The 16,051-nt window shown below is 40.5% G+C and overlaps 1 gene segment (V, D, J or C); it reads right to left on the bottom strand.

The window, feature by feature from the left end:
* Nucleotides 1-6,673: 6,673 nt before the first annotated feature.
* On the bottom strand, nt 6,674-7,623 carry LOC112247723. The segment is given in 2 exon segments: nt 6,674-7,344; nt 7,459-7,623. Coding segments are annotated over 2 exon segments (375 nt in total).
* Nucleotides 7,624-16,051: the final 8,428 nt, after the last annotated feature.

Raw genomic sequence — 16,051 nt, 5'->3', positions numbered from 1 at the left:
GTCTCAAAACAAACAATACCTCACAGTGATGAGGTGCAAGGAACTGAACTAAATCGCGTGGGGTGATTACATGCAGGTGTGTGAACAGGTGATTAGAATCCCGCTGATTGGGATCTGGAGAGTGAGCTGGAAAGTGGGATGAATTCAGGGGATCTAAGTGTTTGGGAGTGTGAGTTTGACGCAGACGTTACAAATGTAAGCTTTCTGCCCATATAAGATATGTCTATGTCCTGGGATGTTTTCTTGTTTACTATTAGCGCACGTTAGCTCAACGATCCCGTAGAGGTTAAATCTCCACTTGAACCTATCATCAATACCCCCTGGTCCATCCTTCTGCAAAACATATTCAGGGTAATAATTTGTGGATTTAATGTACCAGAAGATGGAGCTGATTAACTGGTGTTATATTTATAGCTGAGAGACACATCTTCTCCTTCATAAGCAGTCACTTCTCTCTTCGACTGAGTAACACTGTCTGCTCTGCTGCACTCTGGAAACAAAGAAGATTGCAATGGACCACAAGGTTTTATATGACATTTTTGTGGAAAACGTGTTAGTAACATCATATCTAATTGATATTTGGATGGTTCTTCATGGTCCGTGTAGTCAGATTTTTATATCTGTAATTGCAACACCCTAAACAAACTGACTTACAAATGTCTCAGGATTTTGATCATCTGCACTTTAGGTACATTTAAGGTGATAATATTAATAGGTTATGAAAGAACAATTCATTGCAAAACAGTTCTGAGATCTCAAATGTGAAAACTTTGATGCTCAATTACTTTGCTTTGTGCAGATAGAGTCTTAAAGTGCCGTGGTCACAAAATGTCAGGATTCCAGTGACATCAGGGTATGAGAAAAAGATAGGGAGAGCCATTTCCTACCAAAGATAAGTGCAGCAAGAACCACAGAGGTCCACAGCCAATGTCCCATACTTATCATAGGATACAACGAGCAAGACACCCTGATGTTACAATATAGAAACTGGTGTGCTATCTTGGTTTCTGTTTTTGAAGCAGCACAGGCCTAGACCATGCAGCACAGCGGGGATGTTCAAATACTGTAAACAAGTCATTTTAGAGTAGAAGGCAAACACTTACTTGATAATGTGGCCCTCTTGTGGTTGATGCTGGTTGATGATTACTCTATTCACAATACTGAATATTGCTTTTTCTAAATTCATCTAAGTAACACTACTTGGCCAACTGTAAAAATTAAGCAATGGTCTATTTTCTAATCCATGAGATATTGTAATGGAATTTTAATGTCTCTTACATCTACATTTACAACCTGGTCTCAGAGCACTTCGTATTATCCTGTAAGTAAATCCAACCACTCCATTTGTTGTTACATTTCGTATATATTGTGTACTAATATTATGCACTAATTTGTGGATGTCTATCATACATTTTCAAGATATTTTAAGAATTATAATTTGTATAATATGCTACGACTTTGCTAAATGTATGATATGTTATGAATTCCAATTTGTTGATGCTGAAGTTAGCTATGTGACTAGGTGGCTAACATTAACGTTAGCATTAGGAGTTAGGTTAAAGGGTTAAGTTAGGGGAAGGGTTAGTTAAAAGGGTTAAGGATTTGCCTTAAGTAACTTTCTGTTTTATGTAACCATAACAAACATAACATTTCATGCTAATTTGAGTGTACCAGATTCAAATGTACTATTATACGTCTAGTCTATGACACTAGGCTGACATTTAGAGCTGAATTGGAAGAGGTAGCTTTATTGGCATAAAAAATGACTTACTCTACAATCATCATTAACATTGCACTGATTATCATCATCTGCTTACCACTAGTCTTGGTAGTATCAAGGAGGTAGTGTGAAAGTTACTGTGTCAATTTCAAAGTGCTGCTGTATACTATACAGACAGGTGTATTGTCATTGTGTAGCTCAGTATGTTTTTGTAAAGGGGTTGTATCTCCTGTTGTCACAGTGGGCCTCAGAGCACAGTAGTACACAGCAGAGTCAGACAGCTGCACCCTCTGGATCATCAAGGGGACTGATTTGGAGTTGGCATCTAGATCGGCATGAAATCTCTCCTTGAACTCAGTAGCATTGTCCCCGGTTCCAAAATTGAATCGCATAAGCATATACTTGGGGAAATCGTTTTCTCCCTGTTTGTACCAGAATAGATATGGATTTGGATCGTCTGTTTCGTAATGACAGGCAACTTTTATTTGTCCTCCTTCAGTAGCCGTCTCAACTCCTTTTGTCTGTAACACTCTGTCTCCTCTGCATTCTGGAGAGAAATTATATACGTAGAAAAAGAAAGGCTGTTTGATGATTTATACACATTAAATCACTAGAAGCATATAGATTGAGCAACTTTATTTTACATGATAATAGAAAGGTATCATTTAAGCAATGGCTAGTAAGCAAATATATATATTTTTTATCATACCACAACAAAATGCAGCAAGGATCAGAATATTCTTCAGCCAAGATTCCATGTCTACTGTGAGACGGGTAGGTAAGGAGAGAGAAAACACTCACATGTGTCACCACTTCTTTAACTCTGCCCAGGGAAGTATTGAGGAGGAGCTTCCACTAGGCTCTCTTAGAGAGTTATATCATACTATCAAATAGTTTTTGTAATGAGACTGTATATCCTGTTGTCACAGTGGGCCTCAGAGCACAGTAGTACACAGCAGAGTCAGACACCTGCAACCTCTGGATCGTCAAGGGGACAGATTTTGCTGTGACATTCAGACGGGCATGAAATCTCTCCTTGAACTCAGTAGCAGTTTCCCCAGCTCCAAACGTATCCTTTCTCAGCATAAACACGGGGTTGCCATTTGCTTGATATTTGTACCAAAATAGATATGGCAATAGATCGTTGTATCAAATGTACAACTGAGTTTTGTTGGTTGTCCTTCTACGACCATTACATCTTCTGTTGGCTGTGTTACATTGTTAATCACTATCAAATAGTTTCTCAAATCAAATCAAATTTATTTATATAGCCCTTCGTACATCAGCTGATATCTCAAAGTGCTGTACAGAAACCCAGCCTAAAACCCCAAACAGCAAGCAATGCAGGTGTCATTCTAACTTACTAACTGTCACGCCCTGGTCTTAGTATTTTGTGTTTATATATTTATTTGGTCAGGCCAGGGTGTGACATGGGTTTATTTTGTGTTGTGTTTTGGTATTGGGTTTTTTAGTAGGAATTGGGATTGTGGCTGAGTAGGGGTGTCTAGCATAGTCTATGGCTGCCTGAGGCGTTCTCAATCAGAGTCAAGTGATTCTCGTTGTCTCTGATTGGGAACCATATTTAGGTAGCCTGGGTTTCACTGTGTGTTTTGTGGGTGATTGTTCCTGTCTCAGTGTGTTTGTATTCACTAGATAGGCTGTATAGGTTTTCACGTTCCGTTTCTTGTTTTTGTCGTGGTTTTTCATTCATTAAACATGTATCGAACTAACCACGCTGCATTTTGGTCCGACTCTCCTTCGACGGAAGAAAGCCGTAACACTAACACACTCCCAGGTAACTTTTGACCCCTCAACATTATCAATCACCACTGAGCTGACAGTTCTAATTAACAGAAAACCTAGGAATGCACTCACTGTCTTGTCTAAAAACTCCAGAGCTAAGTTTCTGTAGGTTCAACGCTAGGTTAACGACCTTATGTGTTTACACAGTCCACAACCCTCTCGTTTCTTCCTAGTTGCAATGGTGTTCATTAACTTTAATTACTCCTTGTCCGTGTCACACATTCCCATCGTATGAACTCATATTGTTAATCAGATATAATAAAACAGAGTATAAGTTTACTTAGTTACAGTTACATTTAAAATGATTTGTTCAGTCATTTAATCATAATTTTACCAACAGCATCAAATCTCTCCTCAAATCCAGTGGCATTTATACCTCCAAAGAAAAACATCCCAACATAAACTTTGGGAAGTAAGTAGATTCATACCTGTACCAGAACAGATTTAGATTTGTAGTAACTAAAGTCTCAAATTGACCATCCAGTGTGACCTGTCCTCCCTTAGTGGTCAGATGTCCTGGTGGCTGAGTGACTGTGTCTTCACCTGCATTCTGGAAAAGGACACACATTTGTATTAGGGGAGAGGGGAGTTAAGCAACATGATATAGGGATTTAAAATGTATAAAATTAGTAATAGTTGTAGAAAACTTAAACATATGTTTGAATAAAATAAAGGGCTTGGAGCACAGGCAGAAAACAAATTAAGAATGTAATATCATACCATAACATGCAGCAAGAATCAGTAAATTCCTCAGCCACTGATGTAACAAGGCCATGATGAGACTCCTCCTCTTTCTGTGTATCATCTAATATTGAGAAGCTTGTGACATTGTCTGAACAACACTCTGTGTTGTTGTACATTGACTAAATCTCCTGCTGTCACAGTGGGATTCAGAGCACAGTAGTAAGAAGTAGTCAGGCAGCTGCAACCTCTGGATCATCAAGTGGACAGAGGTAGATGTGAAATGGAGCCTTGAATCAAACCTCTTCTTTAACTAGTGACCATTGCTCCCTTCTGCCTAAATGACTACCGACCCATAGCACTCACGTCTGTAGCCATGAAATGCTTTGAAGGGCTGATCATGTCTCACAACACCATTATCCCAGAAATCCTAGACCCACTCCAATTTACATACTGCACCAACAGATCCACAGATGATGCAATCTCTATTGCACTCCACACTGCCTTTTCACACCTGGACAAAAGGAACACCTACTGTATGTGAGAATGCTATTCATTGACTAAAGCTCAGCGTTCAACACCATAGTGCCCTCAAAGCTCATCCCTAAGCTAAAGACCCTTGGTCTAAACACTTCCCTCCGCAACTGGATCCTGGACTTCCTGACGGGCCGCCACCAGGTGGTAAGGGTAGGTAACACATCCGCCACGCTGATCCTCAACACGGGGGCCGCCTTTGGGGTGCGTGCTCAGTCCCCTCCTGTACTCCCTGTTCACCCACGACAGCATGGCCAGGCACGATTCCAACACCATCATTACATTTGCAGATGACAACAGTGGTAGGCCTGATCACCGACAATGACGAGACAGCCTATTGGGAGGAGGTCAGAGATCTGGCCTGGTGGTGCAAGAACAACAACCTGTCCCTCAATTTAAATTAAGACCAAGGAGATGATTGTGGACTACAGTAAAAGGAGGACCGAGCACGACCCCATTCTCATCAACGGGGCTGTAGTGGATCAGGTTGAGAGCGTCAAGTTCCTTGGTGTCCACATCCCCAACAAACTAGTGTTGGGTTTGACATTTGGAACATGGAGATATTAAATCAATGATAGAGAAGAAGCATAGAATCAAAGGAGAAAGTTAAGTGTTCTCTGTAGAAAGCCAGAAGGCTTTGGAATGTGTTTGATGGAGGAGAGGAGAGTGACGTGTTGATATAGGGAAAACAGAGGGATATCTGTGAATTAGGTGAAGGAGGGGTGAGGTCAGTTCCCCTTAAGGGAGTAATCAGGGTTTAGTATCTGGTTACCTTCTTCCTGTTGGGTATAAACTAGAAGGATTGGAGAGAGGGAGTGTCTTCAGTGGGATATAAATATATGGATGGGACAAATGTTGGGTTGTCTGATTACAGCTGTACAGAACCTTTGGGAAAATTTTTACTTGGTTAAAGTTTCTCTAGTGTCCGTGGGTTATTAACTCTGAAAAATAAGAACCTAACACTATCATGGTGCAAACACACCAAAACAGTTGTGAAGAAGGCACGACAAAGCCTATTCCCCCTCAGGAGACTGAAAAGATTTGGCATAGGTCCTCAAAAGGTTCTACAGCTGCAACATCGAGAGCATCCTGGTTGCGTCACTGCCTGGTACGGCAACTCCTTGGCCTCCGACAGCAAGGCACTACAGAGGGTAGCGCTAAGCTGCCTGCCATCCAGGACCGCTACACCAGACGTTGTCAAAAAAAGGTCCCTAAAAATTGTCAAAGACCCCAGCCATTGCCTGTTCTCTCTGCTTCCTCGGGCAAGCGGTACCGAAGCGCCAAGTCTAGGACCAAAAGGCTTCTCAACAGCTTTTACCCCCCCAGCTTTTACTATTTTCATTGTGTCCCGCGACTCCTCTACACCCCCCAACCCCTCTTTTCTAATTTTGAATGGACCATCTCTTCTCAAACCTTTGAAGCCCCACCCCAAAATACAGAGAGTTGTCAGGTGAGCAGAAGTAACAACAGACTTCTTGTTGCTGCTTGATTCCACTGTTACATCCTCAAAATGCAGGGCTGCACTGAAATGTGATTACCTTAGTCTCCCTCTACTGGATAATTGTCATGGGCGTTAAAAGAAGAGGACCAAGGTGCAGCATGGTGAGCGTACATTTCCCTTTATTTGGAAAATGACGGCAAACAAAACAATAAACACTACAAAACAAAACCAAACCATGGCGCTAACAGCTATGGGCCCTAAACAAAGTCAACTTGCCACAACCACAGGTGGGGAAAAAGAGCAGCCTAAGTATGGTTCTCAATCAGAGACAACGATAGACAGCTGTCCCTGATTGAGAAACCTACCCTGCCAGAACATAGAACTACACAACATAGAACATAGAATACCCACCCCAACTCAGGCCCTGACCAAACCAAAATAAAGACATAAAAAGCATCTCTAAGGTCAGGGCGTGACAATATTGGATAAAACTGTCTTATTTATTTCCATTTATTTTCTTGATTTTAGGGTAAGAGAGTTGCTTCATCCAAGATCTTCAAGATATAAATGTATTCAATGAGGCATTCATTCATTCACAGTTTTTTGCTTTCCTATTTACATCTACAATCTAAAGTATAAATAAGCAACACATTCAGATAGATTGAGTTTTGTCACTCTTCCATTCAACATTTTTAACATTTGTTTTTTGTTGTTCATTGAAAAGCTTTCATTGTTCATTTTCAGTGTGTGTGTTTTGTTTACACAAAGTAATGATGAAATAAAAAATGACAGGATGTGTAGGGGATGTCAGTTTTTTTCTCCAGGTTTTTGTAGAGTCTTCACAGGTTTCCTCTCACTGTGGGCTGTAGGGCACAGTAGTACACAGCAGAGTCAGACAGCTGCACCCTCTGGATCGTCAAGGGGACTGATTTTGAGTCCGCATCGAGACGGGCATCAAATCTCTCCTTGAACCCTGCAGCGTTGTCTCCAGATCCAAATGAATAACGGCTCAGCATATGTTTAGGGAAGTCATTTTCTTCTTGTTTGAACCAATATAGATATGCATTATTAGCACTGGTGTTATATTGACAACTCAGTGTTACCAGTCCTCCTTCTGTAGCAATCACACCTCCTGGTTGCTGTTGAACTTGGTCTGCTGTGCACTCTGGGAGTAAAAGAAAGACTGAGTGATAATTTGAAAGATATTAGAAATGATAAAACCATTGTAAAAATGTGTTAAAGATACGATAAACCAATGAGGGAAAAGGTTCCATCATACCGAAGCAGAATACATCAAGAACCAGCCAGATGATCAGACAGAGTAACATGGTTATACAGAACACACTGAGAGTGACTGTGAGTTACAGTAAGAGGTAGAGATCCTCTCTCTCTCTTCCATGTCCATCTCAGCCTGTATATCACCATCAACTGACAGACATGAAGGAGGAGCCTGTTCAGAGAGAGGTAAGATTGTAAAGAAATGTATTGGTCAATATTACCTCATCAGTATTAGATATAAGCACTCTTTGCATTACATTAGTCAAAGTAAAAAGCTTACGTCTTGCTCACATAAAATGGAAAGTAGCCTAAAGCAATTTTCAATGACATAAATGTTCCATAAAGTATGTATGATAAACAATTTTTTTTGATATGTTGTGAAAACATACACGTATTCTTTAAAAAATAATGAACAAACACTTGTGTAGCCTACAGAGTAAATAATTCAGATCTACTTCTGTACATAAAGTATATTGAAATGCATATTGTGCTTTTGTCCCAACTTTTCAGTGGTACTGAATGTTTCTATGGACACATGTGTAACTTATAGTTTTTGTAAGGGGGCTGTATATCCTGTTCTCACAGTGGGCCTCAGAGCACAGTAGTACACAGCAGAGTCAGACAGCTGTAACCTCTGGATCGTCAAGGGGACTGATTTTGCTGTGACATTCAGACGGGCATTAAATCTCTCCTTGAACTCAGTAGCAGTTTCCCCAGTTCCAAATGTATCCTCTCTCAGCATAAACACGGGGTTGCCATTTGCTTGTTGTTTGTACCAGAAGAGATATGGTGATAGATCAGTGGTATCAAATGTACAACTGAGTTTTGTTGGTTGTCCTTCTACGACCATTACATCTTCTGTTGGCTGTATTACATTCTCTTCTGCTCTGCACCCTGAAAAGAAAGATAAATATATCTTCACAACATATAATAATAATGTATATAAATAAAATGAGCAACTGCACAGAAAGAGACAGATAAACTGAGTGATGTTATACCAAAGCAGCATGCAGCCAGAACATGCAGGATCAGCCAATTTCTCATGACTATAGTCAGTCAGTTTTAAGTGGAAAAGGTAACGAGCAGAACAATGCTGATCTGTCTATCACAGAGCTTTGACACTCTCTGTTCTATTGTTAATGCTTTATGTTGTTCTGTATTACATGCATTAGTAGACCATGGGGAGGTGTCTGTCTGTATGGCATCCTCTGATTCAGGGGTTTGTGTGCTTTGTTAGGTTGCCCCCTTCAGGTTGACTTTCATACTACACCACCAAGTGGTATAAATTGTGAGGAGTAACTACAAATCATAATATTTTTGCACTTTGTCATATTCCCACGTGCTTTTCCAACCACATAAAGAAATTAAGGAATTGAAAACGACTAATTGAAGAGAGAAGAATACATTTTTCTCACAGTTGAATATGAAGACAGAGAAACACTAGACCACCTGGTGATTGCACAAAGCACATCACAATTCTCTGATCTCAACCTCTGCCATTATGTTATGAAATTGTGGTTTGATGTTCAAATTTGATCCCCGCTTCATCAAAGCATTTCTGCTCAGCTGGTTTTAGAACAGCATCTTTTACACATTGTCTCACTGGGTATATTCTCTGAGAGCACAGTAGTAGAGTGCTGTCTGCCAGGGTGAGACTTGTTTTGATCAGTTGAGTAGATGTTGGAGACGTTGTGGATGTATATCTCTTATCAGAGACATGTTCACTACCGCTTTCTGATCTTGCACCTTTATACTGTAGAACCGAGGAGCCTGGTTAGGGTAATGCCTGTACCATTAAAGGTCAATACATTTACAGCCTATATCATAGGAGCAGCCCAGAGTCACAGGTTCTCCCTCTGTACCTATGACATCATGCTTTGCAGGACTAATGTGATCCCCAGCAATCTGTCCTGTAAAGAAAATAGAGAAACTAAAACAATTGACAGGAATTTAAAAAACGAACTAGCATCAACAATACAGGCTCACTTACAAATTGTAGAGAGCATCCAGATCAAACCAAGTAACATCATCATTCATCTACTATATGTTGGACCAACTAACTAACTGAAATATGTCACTTGTCATCATATGTACAGTTTGAACAGGATCATTTGTAGCTCTTCACTTTGACATAAAACCCATTCAATGCTTTCTCTTAACTTCTTCGAGATAGGGGGCGCTCTTTTATTTTTTGGATAAAAAAAACGTTCCCGTTTTAAACAAGATATTTTGTCACGAAAAGATGCTCGACAATGCATGTAATTGACAGCTTTGGAAAGAAAAAACTCAGACGTTTCCAAAACTGCAAAGATATTATCTGTGAGTGCCCCAGAACTAATGCTACAGGCGAAACCAAGATGAAATTTCATACAAGAAATGGTCCAGATTTTGAATGCCCTGTGTTCCAATGTCTCCTTATATGGCTGTGAATGCGCCAGGTATGAGCCTGCACTTTCTGTCGTTTCCCCAAGGTGTCTGCAGCATTGTGACGTATTTGTAGGCATATCATTGGAAGATTGACCATAAGAGACTACATTTACCAGGTGTCCGCCCGGTGTCCTCCGTCGAAATTATTGCGTAATCTCCAGCTCCATGCGCGTTCCATTTTCTTCAGAGGAGAAAGTCAACTGCCACGAATGATTTATCATCGATAGATATGTGAAAAACACCTTGAGGATTGATTCTAAACAACGTTTGCCATGTTTCTGTCGATATTATGGAGTTAATTTGGAAAAAAGTCTGCGTTGTAATGACTTAATTTTCGTTTTTTTTCTTACCCAAACGTGATGAACAAAACAGAGCGATTTGTCCTACACAAATAATATTTTTGGAAAAATGGAACATTTGCTATCTAACTGAGAGTCTCCTCATTGAAAACATCTGAAGTTCTTCAAAGGTAAATGATTTTATTTGAATGCTTTTCTTGTTTTTGTGAAAATGTTGCATGCTGAATGCTAGGCTTAATGCTATGCTAGCTATCAATACTCTTACACAAATGCTTGTTTAGCTATGGTTCAAAAGCATATTTTGAAAATCTGAGATGACAGTGTTGTTAACAAAAGGCTAAGCTTGAGAGCAAATATATTTATTTCATTTAATTTGCGATTTTCATGAATAGTTAACATTGCGTTATGGTAATGAGCTTGAGGCTATAAATAGGATCCCGGATACGGGATTGCTCTTAATGAAGTGTGGTGGTGGTGACAAAGGTTTAGTTTACTAAATCACTGTAAAGATAGAATCAATGATATTTCTATGAGAGAATGTTTAGAATGTTTAGTCATATACATACATCATTTTATTTCCAAATATAAAATCTGGTCACTGGTATTATTTAATACAGTGAAAAGAGTGAACACAAGTATACTGTTATGACAGAATGACTCCCCTGGTTTCTCACTGTCAGCTATAAAAGGCATTTCCTTTTATCTGCCTCAATTATACACTGCTCAAAAAAATAAAGGGAACACTAAAATAACACATCCTAGATCTGAATGAATGAAATATTCTAATTAAATACTTTTTTCTTCACATAGTTGAATGTGCTGACAACAAAATCACACAAAAATGATCAATGGAAATCAAATTTATCAACCCATGGAGGTCTGGATTTGGAGTCACACTCAAAATTAAAGTGGAAAACCACACTACAGGCTGATCCAACTTTGATGTAATGTCCTTAAAACAAGTCAAAATGAGGCTCAGTAGTGTGTGTGTGGCCTCCACGTGCCTATATGACCTCCCTACAACGCCTGGGCATGCTCCTGATGAGGTGGCGGATGGTCTCCTGAGGGATCTCCTCCCAGACCTGGACTAAAGCATCTGCCAACTCCTGGACAGTCTATGGTGCAACGTGGCGTTGGTGGATGGAGCGAGACATGATGTCCCAAATGTGCTCAATTGGATTCAGGTATGGGGAACGGGCGGGCCAGTCCATAGCATCAATGCCTTCCTCTTGCAGGAACTGCTGACACACTCCAGCCACATGAGGTCTAGCATTGTCTTGCATTAGGAGTAACCCAGGGCCAACTGCACCAGCATATGGTCACACAAGGGGTCTGAGGATCTCATCTCGGTACCTAATGGCAGTCAGGCTACCTCTGGTGAGCACATGGAGGGCTGTGCGGCCCCCCAAAGAAATGCCACCCCACACCATGACTGACCCACCGCCAAACCGGTCATGCTGGAGGATGTTGCAGGCAGCAGAACGTTCTCCAAAGCATCTCCAGACTGTCACATGTGCTCAGTGTGAACCTGCTTTCATCTGTGAAGAGCACATTGGGCGCCATTGGCGAATTTGCCAATCTTGGTGTTCTCTGGCAAATGAAAAACGTTGTGCACGGTGTTGGGCTGTAAGCATAACCCCCATCTGTGGATGTCGGGCCCTCATACCACCCTCATGGAGTCTGTTTCTGACCGTTTGAGCAGACACATGCACATTTGTGGCCTGCTGGAGGTCATTTTGCAGGGCTCTGGCACTGCTCCTCCTGCTCCTCCTTGCACAAAGGCAGAGGTAGCGGTCCTGCTGCTGGATTGTTGCCCTCCTACGGCCTCCTCCACTTCTCCTGATGTACTGGCCTGTCTCCAGGTAGCGCCTCCATGCTCTGGACACTACGCTGACAGACACAGCAAACCTTCTTGCCACAGCTCGCATTGATGTGTCATCCTGGATGAGCTGCACTACCTGAGCCACGTGTGTGGGTTGTAGACTCCGTCTCATGCTACCACTAGAGTGAAAGCACCGCCAGCATTCAAAAGTGACCAAAACATCAGCCAGGAAGCATAGGAACTGAGAAGTGGTCTGTGGTCCCCACCTGCAGAACCACTCCTTTATTGGGGGTGTATTGCTAATTGCCTATAATTTCCACCTGTTGTATATTCCATTTGCACAACAGCATGTGAAATTTATTGTCAATCAGTGTTGCTTCCTAAGTGGACAGTTTGATTTCACAGAAGTGTGATTGACTTGGAGTTACATTGCGTTGTTTAAGTGTTCCCTTATTTTTTTGAGCAGTGTATAACACCTCCCATTGACTTAAAAAAAAACACAAAGTACTGTACGCACCCACGTGCACACATGGTGTTTTTGTAACGGGGCTGTATATCTTGTTGTCACAGTGGGCTTCAGAGCACAGTAGTACACAGCAGAGTCAGACAGCTGCACCCTCTGGATCGTCAAGGGGACTAATTTGGTGATGGAACTGAGATGGGCATCAAATCTCTCCTTGAATCTATCATCAATATCCCCTGGTCCAATGACATCCTTCCGCAAAACATATTCAGGGTAATCGTTTGTGTATTGAATGTACCAGAAGAGAGATGGAGCTGATAAACTGGTCTTATATTCACAGTTGAGAGACACGTCTTCTCCTTCATAAGCAGTCACTTCTCTCGTTGACTGAGTAACACTGTCTGCTCCTCTGCACTCTGGAAACAAAGAAGAATAACTCTGTGAAAAATGTCAGGGTTCCAGTAACATCAGGGTGTTGAGAAAAAGATAATGAGAGCCATTACCTACCAAAGATAAGTGCAGCAAGAACAACAGAGGTCCACAGCCAATGTCCCATAATTATCATAGGATACAAAGAGCAAGACACACTGATGTTACAGTATAGAAACTGGTGTGCTCTCTTGATTCCTGTCTTAGTGGCAGCACAGACCTAGACCATGCAGCACAGCACAAAGGGGATGTTCAAATACTGTTAACAAGTCATTTTAGAGTAGAAAGCAACACTTACTTGGTAATGTGGCCCCCTTGTGGTGGATGTTGGCTTTTCCATTACTCTGTACACAATACTGAGTATAACTTTTTTTTCTGGAATAAATTTAGTTAGACTCTACTAGCTGTATGTGTTCTAATCCATGAGATATTGTAATGGCATTTTAATGTCTCGTACATCTACCTTTAGAGCTACATTGGAAGAGATAGCTTTATTGGCATCAAAAATGACTTATTGCATAACCATCACCATCATCATCATTATCATCCTCATCACTGTGATTATCATCATCTGCTACCACTAGTCTTGGTACTATCAGGGAGGTAGTGAGAAAGTTACTGTGTCAATTTCAAAGTGGTGTTGTATACTGTACAGACAGGTGTATTGTCATTGTGTAGGTCAGTATGTTTTTGTAAGGGGTTGTATATCCTGTTATCACAGTGGTCCACCGAGCACAGTAGTACACAGCATATACTTGGGGTACTCGTTTGCGCCGTGTTTGTACCACAACAGTTATGGATTTGTATCCGTAGTATCACATTGACAGCTCAGTGTGACCTGTTAAGGTTAGTGGTCACATCTCCTGGTGGCTGAATGACTGAGTCTTCTCCTCTGCATTCTGGAAAAGGATGTAATACACATTAGTATTAGGGAGAAAATAATCAAGCAGCATTTTTGTGTGAATAAAAACACATGAAATTAATACTTGTAGTGTTGAACTGAGAAATATGTTTGATAAAAGAAAGTATTGGGAGCCAAGACTAAACAAATAATAAAAAATAACATTATAATAACATAACAAAATGCCTTGGGACTTTTCTATCTGACATTTTTGTGGAACATATTTTCGTCACATCACATCTAATTGATAGAATCCTAAAGTCCCATGGTTACTAAATGTCAGGATCCAAGTAACATCAGGTATTGAGAAAAAGATAATGAGATCTGTATCCTATCAAAGATAAGTGCAGCAAGAAGAACAGAGTTCCACTGTCAATGTCCCATAATTATCATAGGATAGAAAGAGCAAGTCAAAATTATGTTACTATATAGAAACTGGTGTGCTCTCTTGATTCCTGTCTTTGTAGCAGCACAGACCTAGACCATGCAGCACAGCACAGAGGGGATGTTCAAATACTGTAAACAAGTCATTTTAGAGTAGAAAGCAACACTTACTTGGTAATGTGGCCTCCTTGTGGCTGATGCTGGATTTTCCATTATTCTGTACACAATACTGATTTTTGCTTTTTCTAAATGCGTCTAAGTAACACAATTAGGCCAATTCTAAAAATTAAACAATCGTCTATTTTCTAATCCATGAGACATTTTAGTGGAATTGTATTGTCTCTTACTTCTACATTTGGACCTGAATTGGAAGAGAGCTTTATTGGCATGAAAAATGACTGAAAATAATTCAGTAATATGATTACAAACATGACATTAATACTGATAATATTATACTGAGAAATATGTTTCATAAAATAAAGGAATGGGATCAAAGGCAGCAAATGAATTAGGAAAATAATATTATAATACCATAACAAAGTTCCTCAGCCAGGGCTCCATGCATTCTGTGAGATGGGTATAAGGAGAGATTGAAATCACTTGTCTCATAGGCTTGTGAAACCACTTCCTTAACTCTGCCTTAGGAAACATTAAGGAAGAGCTTACACAAGGCTCTCTAAGAGTCTTATACAGTATAAGACTATCAAATAGTTTTTGTAAGGGAGCTGTATATCCTGTAGTCACAGTGGGCCTCAGAGCACAGTAGTACACAGCAGAGTCAGACAGCTGCAACCTCTGAATCGTCAAGGGGACAGAGCTAGATGTGAAATTCAGCCTGGAATCAAACCTCTTCTTAAACTCATCACTATTGCTCCCTTCTGAATAACGATCTCTTCTCAGGACATACTGAGGAGAGTTCCTAGTTTGCTGGATGTACCAGAAGAGATCAGGAGATGCACGACTGGTAGTGTAATTACAGGTGAGTGTTACCAGTCCTCCTTCAAGGGCAGTAACATGTCCACTCTGCTGGTCAACAGCCTCTTCACCTCTGCAATCTGAAAAAAGTAGTAATAGTTTTTTAAATAATCAATAATTGTATAATAACAAATTAGCTAAGATTCAGATAAGGAGAATAGGAAGGAAAAACACTATACTGTACCAGAATAGCATGCAGCCAGGATAAGTAAAGTATTCCTAAGCCAATGTGCCATTATGGTTCATGTGTAGAGGAAGAGTAGACTGTTAAAGACTTTATGTTCCATCCACTGTAGTTGAGAAGTCTCATAATTGTGGGGCTCTGCAATAGGGGAGGAGCTAATTGTATATTCAATTGTTTAGTTAAAATTGTTGGGGGAAATGATACCACACCAAAACCTGCAAAGTGGAAAATTAAGCTAGTAGATTTGGAATTTTATGACCCCTTTAGATGCAAAAAGAAAACTCAGGAAATATATATACTGTGTATATATATTTTTTTTAAACAAATATTTAAACGTTTAAATTCTCCATCGTGTTCGTGAGAATATACCCTTTCCACGGTGGAGTCACATTAGTTTATAGCTCAAACGGTACGTTACAAGTTGGCACATCGACAGCGAGAGTCTAATCTTTCCATAGAGTGGTCATATACATTTTGTAAGCCAAACGCTATACACCCTATAGACATATTTGTGAGAAGATCGATTTTCGGGATGTCTCATGGTCTGACAAACACCGCTGCAGTTCGGCCACCATCCACCGCAGAGGCAGAATACCGCCATAGGCTGATGTTGTGGATTGAGACGCAGCCCATGAAAAACCTTTTATCTCCAGACTCCACTGACACCTATTGACTCTCACTAGTAACTTGCCCTTGAAAATAGAAGCAAT

This window comes from Oncorhynchus tshawytscha, linkage group LG10 (assembly GCF_018296145.1).
Source record: "Oncorhynchus tshawytscha isolate Ot180627B linkage group LG10, Otsh_v2.0, whole genome shotgun sequence".
NCBI lineage: Eukaryota > Metazoa > Chordata > Actinopteri > Salmoniformes > Salmonidae > Oncorhynchus > Oncorhynchus tshawytscha.
The sequence above is the reverse complement of the archived record's forward strand: the minus strand, read 5'-3'. Positions and strand labels throughout refer to the sequence as shown.